The sequence below is a fragment of the Delphinus delphis genome, chromosome 1 (assembly GCF_949987515.2).
Source record: "Delphinus delphis chromosome 1, mDelDel1.2, whole genome shotgun sequence".
Classification (NCBI taxonomy): Eukaryota; Metazoa; Chordata; class Mammalia; order Artiodactyla; family Delphinidae; genus Delphinus; species Delphinus delphis.
The window spans coordinates 138,464,751-138,477,545 of record NC_082683.1 but is presented as its reverse complement, the minus strand read 5'-3'; the positions used below and the strand labels follow the sequence as shown (position 1 = coordinate 138,477,545).

The window sequence follows — 12,795 nt, the reverse complement described above, 5'->3', positions numbered from 1 at the left end:
AAGCCCGCATGCCACAACTAGAGAGAAGCCAGTGCACTGCAACTAGAGAGAAGCCCGCATGCTGCTATGAAGATCCCTTGTGCCGCAAGTAAGACCCGACACAGCCAATAAATAAATAAATATTTTTTTAAAAATTTCTATTAAAAAAATAAGAAAGGTACTTTCAAATAGTGATAAGTGCCACGAAGAAAGGAAAACAAGGTAATGGTAATCTCTTAAGCACTTAATATTTGCCAGCCACTATAATAAGAATTTTATATTATCAAGCTTAACCCTCATAATAGCCCTATAACTTAGGTTATTTTTCACTCATTTTATAGATAAGGAAATGAAGCTAGTAAGATAAAGCAACCCGCCCAGTGCCGCAGAGCAAGTAAGAAGTGCAAAACCAGAATCCAATTCATTTTCTGACTCCCAAGCCCATGCTCTTAACCATCACTATACCTCAGGCATAAATCTCACGACTAAAACAAAGACATGAAAACTGCTTTTCCCATAAAATATCTTCAGACTCTGAAAGGAAGGGGAAGCATATTCGGCACTTATGACAAAATCTATGGAAATAAATAAAATGTTTTTGAGTTTTATATTTGATCGCTGTCTCTCTGCTGTGGAGGAACTGGCTTCACTGGCAAGGGCAGCTCCATTCTTGCTGGTTATTGGTGGTGTACCAGCTTTTACACATGATGGTGTTACTACTCCAGGTGTCATGAAATATGGATTTAAGATTACTATCCCCATGGGGGTAATATATCTGCATAAATCGTCCCAAGCTTCTTCACTTGCTATCTCCCTACCCTCCAAGAAGAGTTCTCTTTGGGAAGTAGTACATTCAGGTCAGGGGATTTGGTCTGAGTACATCAAACAAACAGAAACACTCCAGACCCTTGGACCCAGCAGGGACCTTGATGGCCCATGACCTATCTAACCATCTAATATCACTGGCCAACATCCAGTTTTGTTTTGATAATATCCTCCTCCCCCACGCAATCCTCTCTTATTGTCTCTGTCATAGAACCTAGCTCTTACCTCCCAAGGATTGTATCGATTTCAATTACACACATTTGTTTGTATGCTTATTTAATGTTACTCTCAGCCATTAAGCATGAAGAGGGCAGGAGTCATGACCAGTCTGTTTACCATTATATGCACAGCACTTTGCACAATACATGGTAGATATTAAACACCTGGTAAATATCATTTCAATGGATGGATGAATAGGAGCACTGATGTTCAAATGACCTGCTCACAACTGTGTGAAGGGAGTATTCCTCAGGAAATCCAGTTTCCAAGGAAAATCAGTTGAGGTATCAGAGAAAAGGATAGCTGAGTGGGATAACCAAGTCATCCCTTTCTTTAAAAATAACACTAACATGGGGGCTTCTCTGGTGGCATAGTGGTTAAGAATCCACCTGCCAATGCAGGGGACACGGGTTCAAGCCCTGGTCCAGGACGATCCCACATGCCACAGAGCAACTAAGCCCCTGCGCCACAACTACTGAGCCTGCGATCTAGAGCCCGCGCTCTAGAGCCCGCGAGTCACAACTACTGAGACTGGGTGCCACAACTACCGAGCCCGTGTGCCACAACTACTGAAGCCCGCGTGCCTAGAGCCCATGCTCTCTCTAATTAATTTTTTTTAAAGTAACATTTTTAAATGACTTTTTTAAAAATATTTATTTATTTGGCTGCGCCGGGTCTTAGCTGCAGTATGTGGGATCTTCATTGTGGCATGCGGGATGTTTAGTTGCCGCATATGAACTCGTAGCTGCATGTGGAATGGAGTTCCCTGACCAGGGATCGAACCCGGGCACCCTGCATTGGTAGCGTGGAGCCTTAGCCACTGGACCACCAGGGAAGTCCCTTAAATGACACTTTAAATGACATGGGAGGTGATTCGGTGTGCTTGAAAAGAGCTTCCAAGTCGGAAAGAGATAGGTTTTAATTCCAACTCTGCCTCTTACTGACTGAATGTTTCTGAGCCTCAATTTTCTTATCTGTAAACATGCAGGTAATGATAAATGAACTAAATAAGATAAAAGTCTGTGAAAATGCATGGCAATCCAACATGGGAATAAGAAATACGTTCAAAGACCCACTGAATCAGTCTCCTCTCTACGACCTAAAATAAGCAAATTCAAGTCTGATTGGTCTGAAAAGCATAGTGTTTATGGGATGGCTTCAACCTTTAGTCTCTAAAAGTCCTGCACTGGGAGAATTCACTCAAAATAAAGGGGCAATTCAGATTATTACTCAGTTCCTTCCAAACTGTGACCTGAGTGCCATTAGCGGCTTAGCAAAAGTTTCTAGGGATTTCGTTCACCCCATTACGTTTGTCCTTGGCAGTTCTGCTCATTCCTGATATCAGAGAAAGAGAGAATGACCAAGAAAGAGCCCAAAAGTAGCTTATATGACAGCTATCTGAAGAAAAATCTAGATATTTGTACAGACACTTCATGGTTCTCAGTCAGGGTCACTAGCTGAAGTAGGTTTCTCCCTACATTTGAGGTTGGGTATTTTCAGTGGTATCCAATTTCCTCACTCTTTTTTTTTTTTTTAATGGTATGGTGGGAAGAATATATTTTTAAGTGAAATGTATGTTTAAAGTTAGAAAAAATAAAATCTCGAAGCCCCAACACAGCTAAACCACAACTCAAACTTTCTCTTAGGATAAAAGGAAGCCAATGAGCCCTAGAATTAACTCTGAGCCACAGTGAGAAGCACAGAAAACAGGATTTCTTGTTAACTGCTGATCGCCCCCAAGTAAGGGATAAAGCAAACACAAGGAATTAGCCATATATGACTTCAAACCACTGTCCACTGGTCAATCACAAAGGCTCATATTAGCAAAATGAAAAGAACTATTAAAAATATTTTTAAATCACAGAAAGCAAACAGTTCCATATGAGAAAAGCCACACGATTGGAAGTCTTAAGAAAAATCAAAGCTTGATTTCAAATATACTTTTCTCTGGAGGGAAATAAGTGCCACAGCATCTGCCTTCAATTCATTCATGACTGGTTAGGATTAGCACATCCCGTAATAACTTCTCGGTGTTAATTTCACAAAGGATAAGTAATCTACTATTAAGAATCCAAGAGAAATCATTTTAAAAATAACATCAGAACACCAGAGACCCAAAAACAAGTCTACCACAATTTACTACTAATAAAATAGAGTATCTAGCTTATTTTCAGAAAAGGCAAGTTCATGCAGCTTTACTGCTTACCTCCCAATTACAGACATTAAAACCCCCGACAACCAATTTAAGAACCGAGTGTTTCACAGAATCTGCATTCTGGTTAAAATCAAAGATTAACATTTGGCCATAGGATATAAGAGAGAGTAGGAAATGGAATGGGGAAGAAATATTTATAATGAAGTTTGTACATATATGGACAAATCCAAATTTCTGCAGAGGAAGCATAATAAGTGGGATTTATTTCTCTGAACTTCTGTAGAACATGTCAGAGTTTCACTATTACACCATTTTAAGTAGTTGTCTACTTGTTTTCTGCACGTAATTATCTTCTGCAGTAAAATATTAAGTTGTCAGGGTGGATCCATGTTTTGTGGGGCCAGCATAGGTAATCTGAGGGGTCCTCTCTAAGAAAAAGAATATAAAATTATGAATATAAATTACGTAGAGTGTGCTGCAAGTGAGGGCCCCTGGAGGTTAAATACCAGCAGCTTCACAGTAAATTCATCACAAGGGTGAGAACTTACCGAGTCTCAAATTTCTGCTTCGTCCACATGGTGTCTTGCAGAGCACTGGGTATTTTATAGACATTCAGTACGTGTTGATTCCACTCATGTCAGAATCAAAGGATCTGACTATGAGATTAAATTCAAGGTCAAGCCTTGGCCTACCTAAACAGTTCAAGATATATCTTAACTCTTCATTCAGTTATACATTAAATGTAATTTGAATTCATGTTGATTCTGTCATTTAACAATTGTCATCTAGTAATATTTTAACAATCCAAAAATGTCTACCCACCGTGATAGGAGAACAAACCGATGTTTTTAAATCATCAAATAAAAGCTGGATGTACATGGGCCACAGACTAAACACTCTAGTTCCTGTGTGTAGGCCCACTATTTATGATGAGCAGCTGGAATTCACGTGTACTCTTTTACTGACTATGGACATCTGTGGCCTATTATCAATGGAGTTACCCCATAAGCAGAAGAGGTTACCAATTCCAAAGAAAACTTGTAGGAGTTTTTGATGTGTTGACCTATTTCCTCATACTGCCTGCCAACAGTTAGCATACTGCATCCTTTTTATAAATATGAAACAGTGGAAAGAAAATTCATGTAATTCTTCAGGTTCTATTTATAGGTGTGAGGTATTATACAAGCAAACAAACTATGAAAGAAATGACTCACTAATCCCATAGGTTTATACTCCAGGCTTAATATTTTAAGTACTGCTATGTGAAAAAAAAACTACAGAACTTCCCACCTATGTCGAAGTCCAGAGTTATCTTAACCGGATCACTGCATAATAAAGTATAGACGTTTTGTGAATGTTCCTGAATTTGAACATATCAATAACCATTGGTCCAAACGATTTCACTCTATATGCATCTATGAGGAAAATATCTTGAGAAAAACTCACTGTTATCAATAACCTTATTCACATCATAACAGAATTAGATTATTAAAGGCCTTTCTTAAGACTGATAAACATGACCGCATAAAAAGAATTTTTAATGTCTTCATAAAAAAGAATATTTGTAAACAACTTTTAAAACCAAGGGACAAATTAGAAAAAAATATTTCCAACATATGATAGGCAAAAAAACCTAATTTTGATAATATACAAAGAGTTATAATTAGATGATCAACAATTAGATAACAAAATAAAGATATGAACAGAGAGTGCACAAAAAACACAAATGACCAATAAGTATTTTAAAACATGCTATACCTCACTCATAAATGTAAGAAACATAAATATAAAAACAATGAGCTACTTTTCAATGGACAGATGATAGCAGAGATGGTTTCAATTGCAGACATGAAAATACAGCTGGCAAGAGTGTAGGGAAAGCAAAGGGACACTCTCATTTTCTATGGACAGGAGAGTGGTTGGTACAGCTTTCTGGAGGGCAGTCTAGCAACATCTTTCACATTTTAAAATGCTTATAAGTTTTGACCCATCAGTTGCTCTTCTATGAAATTATCCTATAGAGTTCTCAACAAATACTTAGAAAATATATACTCAACGACACTCTTTGCAACATTGTTTAAAAACAAATTAAACTGGAGAGAGCTTAACTGTCCATCCATAGAATATTCCATTCAATAAGTACTGTAAAGCCGCTAAAAAGAATATAGTAAATCTATCTATATGTGCTGACTTTAAAATAACAATGACTTACATTTCTTGAGCTTTCACTATGCCAGCCGCTGTTCTAAGCCCTTTACACATGTTGAAGAACTTACTGAGTAAAAACATCTCCAAGATAAACATAAGGGAAAAAAGCAAGGTGCAGAACACACTGTGTACTATGATTTCTATTTCTATCGTAAATATATATGATAAATATCATACATAAATAAAAATATATAAACACACATTTCTATACACCCAGAAAAACTTGGGAATAATACAGAAGGAATAATTTACAGTTATTATCCAGGAAGAATGGGACTGGAAATGGGACTTGGGGAAATAGGAATGTTTTCTTTTTATTTCTTACTTTTTTTTCATAATTTTCTGAATTGTTTGAACTTTATATACATGGATTACTTCTATTTTTAAAATGTTAATATGTGTTACCTGCCTAATTAGGTTACAGCCTGTGTCTATTTTTTTTTTCCTACTTCCACGTATTTTAAAAAACCTAATAAATGTTATTTAGGAAAAAGTAGTAATATGAGAAAACATTAACGTTTCTCTTTATACCCTTCTATGGTATAAGAATTTTTTTTTTTTTTTTTTTTTTTTTTGTGGTACGCGGGCCTCTCGCTGTTGTGGCCTCTCCCGTTGCGGAGCACAGACTCAGCGCCCATGGCTCACGGGCCCAGCCGCTCTGCAGCATGTGGGATCTTCCTGGACCGGGGCACGAACCCAGGTCGCCTGCATCGGCAGGCGGACTCTCAACCACCGCGCCACCAGGGAAGCCCGGTATAAGAATTTTTAACACGAGCATCTATTACTTTCAAAATTTAAAAAATCTAGTTAAAAATCAATATTCACTAAGTCAAACAGAACACCCTATCTTCCTTCCTTCCTTCCTTCCTTATGCAGGAAACCCCAGAATACAAGGATGTGGATGAGGACTCTCATGATCCTAAAGCAATCGTTTAGCTGACAGTTTTCTTCTTCCCAATACCAAGTCAATTTAATAATAATTTTTAAAAGATCAAGCTTAGGGCTTCCCTGGTGGTGCAGTGGTTGAGAGTCCGCCTGCCGATGCAGGGGACACGGGTTCGTGCCCCGGTCCGGGAAGATCCCACATGCCGCGGAGCGGCTGGGCCCGTGAGCCATGGCCGCTGAGCCTGCGCGTCCGGAGCCTGTGCTCCGCAACGGGAGAGGCCGCAACAGTGAGAGGCCCGCGTACCGCCAAAAAAAAAAAAAAAAAAAAAGATCAAGCTTAATTATATAAATAGAACAAAAATAATGGGGGGAAATACAGCTATCAGTTATCAATGTGTGAATTATAATGCACACTGCTCTATTTATTCTATGTAACATATGACTTAACAACATAGATCAAGGACGATATGTCTGTGCATACCCGTAAAGCAGCCAATACATGGTGATTGTTAATAGTTCATTTAGCATTTTTAATTCTCACAACAACCCAGTAAGATTCCTGGTTAATTGACTAAGCTAGAAAAGTATGAAAACATGGAGAAAGTTTTAGAGTGGCAAATGATAACTGAATTCTATAAACAATTGAATCTACCTTTATGATAGGCACTCCTAACTCTTTTATAGATGTTTTTGTGAGATATTTTTACCAGAAATGGACCGTGAAGAAGCTCCTGAATAATCTCCATGCCCTTTGTCCCAAAGGTCCTTCCTTCCAGGTAACCCTTCCTCACGCGCCCCTCTCTCAGCATACCAAGTGCAGGCGATTCAGAACCTCATGCCTTCACTCTGCAAACAGCCTGACCTTTCTGTCGCCTCTCACACCCCTTCAGATTCTTACCTGTCCAGCAGCAGCTCCAGCACTTCTTTAGTAGAGGCAAAGCCTCTGTACGTTGACAGGAAGATGCTGATGTAGGTAAAGTCATTGTCCCCAAAAGCTGTCAGCAGGTTCTCCACGAGCTTCTCCAACGTGCCAGCTTTTATGGTCCTGATCTTACACGTCTCATACTGACTGACTGTATGCCCCGGAGGCAGCTGGTCGCCTTCAACCTGTACAATAAATTCATGATTTTGATCAGGAGGAATGACTCCCTAAGGTAAAACTGAAAACATTGAAGTAGTGGAAGCATGTTTTCCCTTACTCTTAATTTCCCTACAGGAAAGTCAGGTAAGGCAATCCTCTCACCTGTGAGTGTAGTAGAGCGGGATGGGCGAGCGGGGGCGCGTAGGGGTGGTATGTGCATTCCCTTCCTCTCTAGAAGCAGAGGTATTACTTCGTAGAGATTACATGTGCTTCTACTTACTTCCCTATCAAGATCTAGGTTGCTGGCATATTCTGTCGAGAATGCTTTCTATGACCCCCAGGATCAAGTTTAGCAAATCTTTATCAATCACTCCGTTTGTACTGTTCCACGGTAAGTTTTCAAACTCATTCTCGAAGACAGCTCCTACAATGGCGTGCCGGAACCGATCGTGCTGACTTTGGAGAGCTGATTGTTAAATTTTTAGATTTGTGTGAGCCAGATGACATCATGCTGATAGCTGGAAAAAATCAGCCATGGGAGGAATATGTTCTCCACAGACATCTAGGGAGATCTGACCGCAATCTGATGTTCTTTAGTTCATGGGAGGCGATAGACTTTCTGATTCAGTGTCACTGGCAATCAACAGAGTTGGCTGAGAAGTGTCTGTACGGAGCAGACCTCGGCTAATCGCTGACGAGTAATGGAAAGGGTAGGTGGGTGCGTGACCCCTGCCTCCTGGAGACTTGCAATGTACAAGAGAAGACGTTTCCTTCTGAAAAGTAGCTATCACATGAGAATGAAACTGTGAATAGTATTGGTAGGTATAACTGCACCTTGGAGACATAAACCATAATACTAAAGAACTGATTAGTGATAATATCTGTAAATCTTCAAAACTGAGCATGAGGGAAGTGAAATAAACTGAAGAAAAATACAGGTGTGCCTTACATTCTACAATAAACCGGTGCCTAACAAATTATACAGCGATGTGATTTTCAAAGTTTAACCTGTCCTTCATAGGCATAGGGGAAGATGCCCTACAGAGAGGAACTTTTTCTAAGCAAATAATCATTCTAAGTGATGCAAACAATCACCAGGCGATGTCTCTGAATTTGAAGTGTGAATTGTTTTATATCAGATTTTCCTAAATTGAAATCATCAGACGTGTGAAAATTAAAGAAAAGGGGCAAAAAAGAGAGAACCGAACCTCTAAATGATGATATTGCGCTTATTAAGTCACATGTTTGCTATTTCTTCACCTGGCCTGTCAAAAGTTAAACCACTGGAAGGAAATTAAAAGGCAAGATTGCCTTCTGTAAGACCAAAGCCAAGGCCATCACTTTTAGGAGGGGCTTAGAATAGCTTAATGTCATCACAGCTAACTGCTAGCAGGAGTTAATATTAAGACTCCAGCATATGCGGTGGATGACTTGATTTCTTTATTTAATTTTTGAAAGATACTTTTACTTTACCAAGGAAAGGGTTCTGGTTCAGTCAAAATACCAAATGTTTCTTTAGGCCTCTTAGGCCTGTTGACTCAGATCATGGCCTTACAATCATTCTTTATCACACTGTATGTAGTTTTAGCATAGGCCTAATAGTATCCATCTGTCTTCCAGGAGCTTCAGTTAACTTTAACTAGAAACAACAAATGAAGAATATATATGGTTTCAAAGTCTAATTATGTTCTTAATTACTTGGTACAGTGTTGTCCTAAGTGTGTGCTGTAAAACAAACGCTAGTTCCAAAACAAAAGGTCCTGGAGTCAAGTTTGGAAACTATAGAGTTAAACGAAGTCCAGTATACTTCTTTGTTGTAGAATTTCTTAAAGTTTTTAACATGTTAACATGGTATGAAACTCCAAAAGAAGGATATGGTATATGACATTTTCTAATGGATTTCCCTTTAGTCTCACAGCATCTTGCAGAACATCAGAATGAACATACTTTGGAAAATGTTAGCTTAGTAAGTCACTGTGACGCATTTCAAACTTAAATCACATATGCCACTTTTTACTTAAAAAAAAGAAAAATCAAGACACTATAAAATAAAATGTTAATTTTTATCTTCGAACATCTATGTTCCAAACTTACGGTTACCAAGTGGGAAAGAGGGGGAAGGGATGACTGGGAGATTGGGACTGACATACATACACTACCATGTACAAAATAGATAACTAATGAGAACCTACTATATAGCACAGGGAACTCTACTCAGTGCTCTGTGGTGACCTAAATGGGAAGGAAATCTAAAAACAGGTGTATATATGTATACGTATGACTGATTCGCTTTGCTGTACAGCAAGAAACTAACACAACCTTGTAAAGCAACTACACTCCAACAAAAATTAATGTAAAAAAAAAAATCTATGTTCCTTTGATCTCTTTCTTACTACCCAAATTTAGGGATATTTTGTGTTTTTTACTTTGTCACCTCAAAAGATCTGGCCAACATAATGATCAGTCTGATAATACTAAAAAGTAGTAGTTAAAAAATATACCTCAATTTCAAATGTTAACAACAACAAAAGGAATGGCTTCTCAGTTTCTACAGATATTCAAGCTCTAACCCTAAATCAAGTTTCCTTACCTTGTGACAATGTCAGGGTTCCCTCACCAATTTTATAATTTGATGATTTTATTTTACTCACAATGCAAATTCCACTTTAAATCTTTTCTTATTAGAAGTAATAACTATTTAAAAGAACTGATTTTTCCCTAAGCAGTGATGTCGCCAAAAAATTCAAACACAGAGAAAAATGCTTGTCAAAGACCCTGATGTAGTGGGTCCCTTTTCCTGCCAGAAAGCAGATTTGGCCGGAAGCCAAGTTTCTCCCTTGGGAATGGAATCATGTTACTCATTAACCCAGTCGCCTCCCTTCACTCCTCTTTTTACTCTGAAAAAAAATCTCAGTATGCATGCTTGATCCCCATAAGTCCCTTTAATGGTTTCTGTTCCTCAGTGTTTTTATCTGTACATTAGGAAGAACCATGATTGAGCTCACAGAATGGCTAATAGAATATTCTGCAATATTTAGATTTTAAAAATCATTCTCTCATTGCAACAGGTGAGCGTCAATGGCAATATCATAAAATGAAGTACAGGAATTGCTCTGATGCCTAAAGTCATTCTCACAAAAATTAACAATGCAATTTAAGATGGCAGAGCACTTGCTTACTCTCATTTTCTGCACATTTGCTAAGTACCCTAATATCTCTTTGCTATAGCAGGGGGAAGGCCAGATTTTCGAAGATGAGTTTTAATTTACCAACATTCAGATAAAGTACATTTTTACGAAATAAAAATTCTGTAATTATCTGCTTGTTACTGGAATTGAAATAAAATTATACAAAAGTGAAACACACAAAAATACACCACGCCTATGGTTAGAATGGAGAAGCTAAAATTGTAGTTTCATTTTTGCAGCAAAATATTCAATAGCTACATGACCCTTAAGAGACTTTAGGGTCTGTTTTTGTTTGTAATATCTCAATACCTTTAAATTCTAGTTTAAAAGAATAGTTGGGAGAGGCGGCGGGGAGAGCCTTGGCAGACAAGTGTTTAAAAACCCAGACTTAGAGAGCAAGACATGGAGAGCTGAGCATGCCCTCTGGGTTAGCACGCTAACAGGAAACAGCTCAATCTGGATTTAATCAGAGACCATCGCTTTACTGACAAGATCATGATACTGAGGCCACAAGAATGTTTCATAATTGTTTTTTTGGCCAATCCTTCTGCCATTAGAATTCAGCTTTTCCTAAGAGAACATGCCTGACTCCTATGGGGTAAATATCTAAAACCCTGCCCAACTGTCCTAGCCATGGAATTTCCATAATTACCAATTTTGACATAAGGGGAACAAGAGAAAGAGAATGTGAGAGATGAAATGTGCCATGTTTCAACCGTGTTTCCAGTCATTGAGAAATATACTCTTTCGCATTCTAAAATGTAAACTGTTCACAACTTGGGTGTTTCTAATTTTAAAAAAATTGTCTTCCATCAATATAATCCTTTAGTCATCTGATACTTTAACAGGGAACGTGTTAAGTAAACAACCTCATTAGACTGGAGACAGTATGAAGTCCTTCTCCAAGCCATGCTTAATCTTCAGTACATCAGTTCTCAGGCAGCCTGGCTTGAGCAGAAACGTAAATAGTGAGCACTCTTCCAGTCACACATAACTCTCTAAGAAAATCTAAATCCCAGAGCCAAGGTTTTACAGAACTTTAAGAATAGCACATTGCTCTCTGTACGCTCATCCCAGAACACCAAGGGTCCATTTTGTAACATCTATTCAAATGCTCTGTAACCACCACCCAGAAACAATAAGAAACCACCACAGTATAGGAAATGCTGTGAGATGACTCACAAACTCTGATCATTTGTCCATATTGCCCAAATACGTCTAGATTAAATGTCCTTGCCATGCAAAGAAAAAACATGTGTATGTAATGGCACAAAGCAGAACGTTATGGAGAGGCCAGTGCATCTGAGTATAGAGATCTATTTACACGTGGGACGTTCAGAGACGTAAGGCACAGTCTGTACGAAACTTAAGGCATGTGATGTCAAGCTCAGTGTGAGCTTCTGCGTCGTGTGAACTTCTACTCTGGGTGTCAACTAACTTCTTTTGCTAGGTTAGGGTTGCTAGGATGCCCAGCTAAATTTTAATTTCAGAAAAATAATAAATGAGTAATTTGGGAGCGTAAGTATGTCTCATGCAGTATCTAGGACCTACTCATACTGAAAAATGATTTGTTGTTTATCTGAATTTCCGAATGAACCTGGCATCCTGTATTTTTATTTCCTAAGTCTGGCAATTCGCTGCTAAGTGCATACAAAGGGTACGGAACGGATCTCTCATTTATTCATCTACTTATTCAGGCACACATTAACCAAACGGTACTATGTGCCAGGCACTGTGCGAGACAGTAGAGATACAAAGGTAAATAGCATGCAGTTCAGACACCCAGGATGTTCAGTCTGAAGGAGGAAACAGACACAAAGAAACCATTATAATGCAATATGAGTAAAATGGTGGACAGATAGGCAGATACCATGGAAGAACCAGGAGCGACTCTACATAGAGGCAGCATCTGAAAGTGACTGGAAAGATAAGGATACCACCCACATGAAAGAAAACTGAGAAAGAGAAGCCAGATTCTTGTGAGGCAGAGGCACTGAATTCCACTTTAGTCATGTAAAACTTGGGAATTCCCTGGAGGTCCAGTGGTTAGGACTCTGCACTTCCACTGCAGGGGGCACTGGTTCGAACCCAGGTCGGGGAACTAAGATCCCACATGTCGCACAGCATGGCCAAAAAAAGGGGGAAAAAAAGAAAAGTAAAATGTGAAGTATCTTTGGGATTTTCCAATGGTACCGTCCAACAGGCAGTCAGAATCCAAAAGCAGGGGGATAGGTCTAAGATGGAAATATATAGAA

General features: G+C 38.8%; 1 protein-coding gene across 3 annotated transcripts in view; it reads right to left on the bottom strand.

The window, feature by feature from the left end:
* RGL1 (ral guanine nucleotide dissociation stimulator like 1) overlaps window positions 1-12,795 on the bottom strand; it is a 277,771-nt gene that overhangs the window by 85,648 nt on the left and 179,328 nt on the right. For all 3 annotated transcript variants that reach the window (XM_060035202.1, XM_060035213.1, XM_060035208.1), the window contains one exon: window positions 7,170-7,378. In XM_060035202.1, the coding sequence (XP_059891185.1) occupies window positions 7,170-7,378 (209 nt within the window). The remainder of the gene's footprint in view (window positions 1-7,169; window positions 7,379-12,795) is intronic.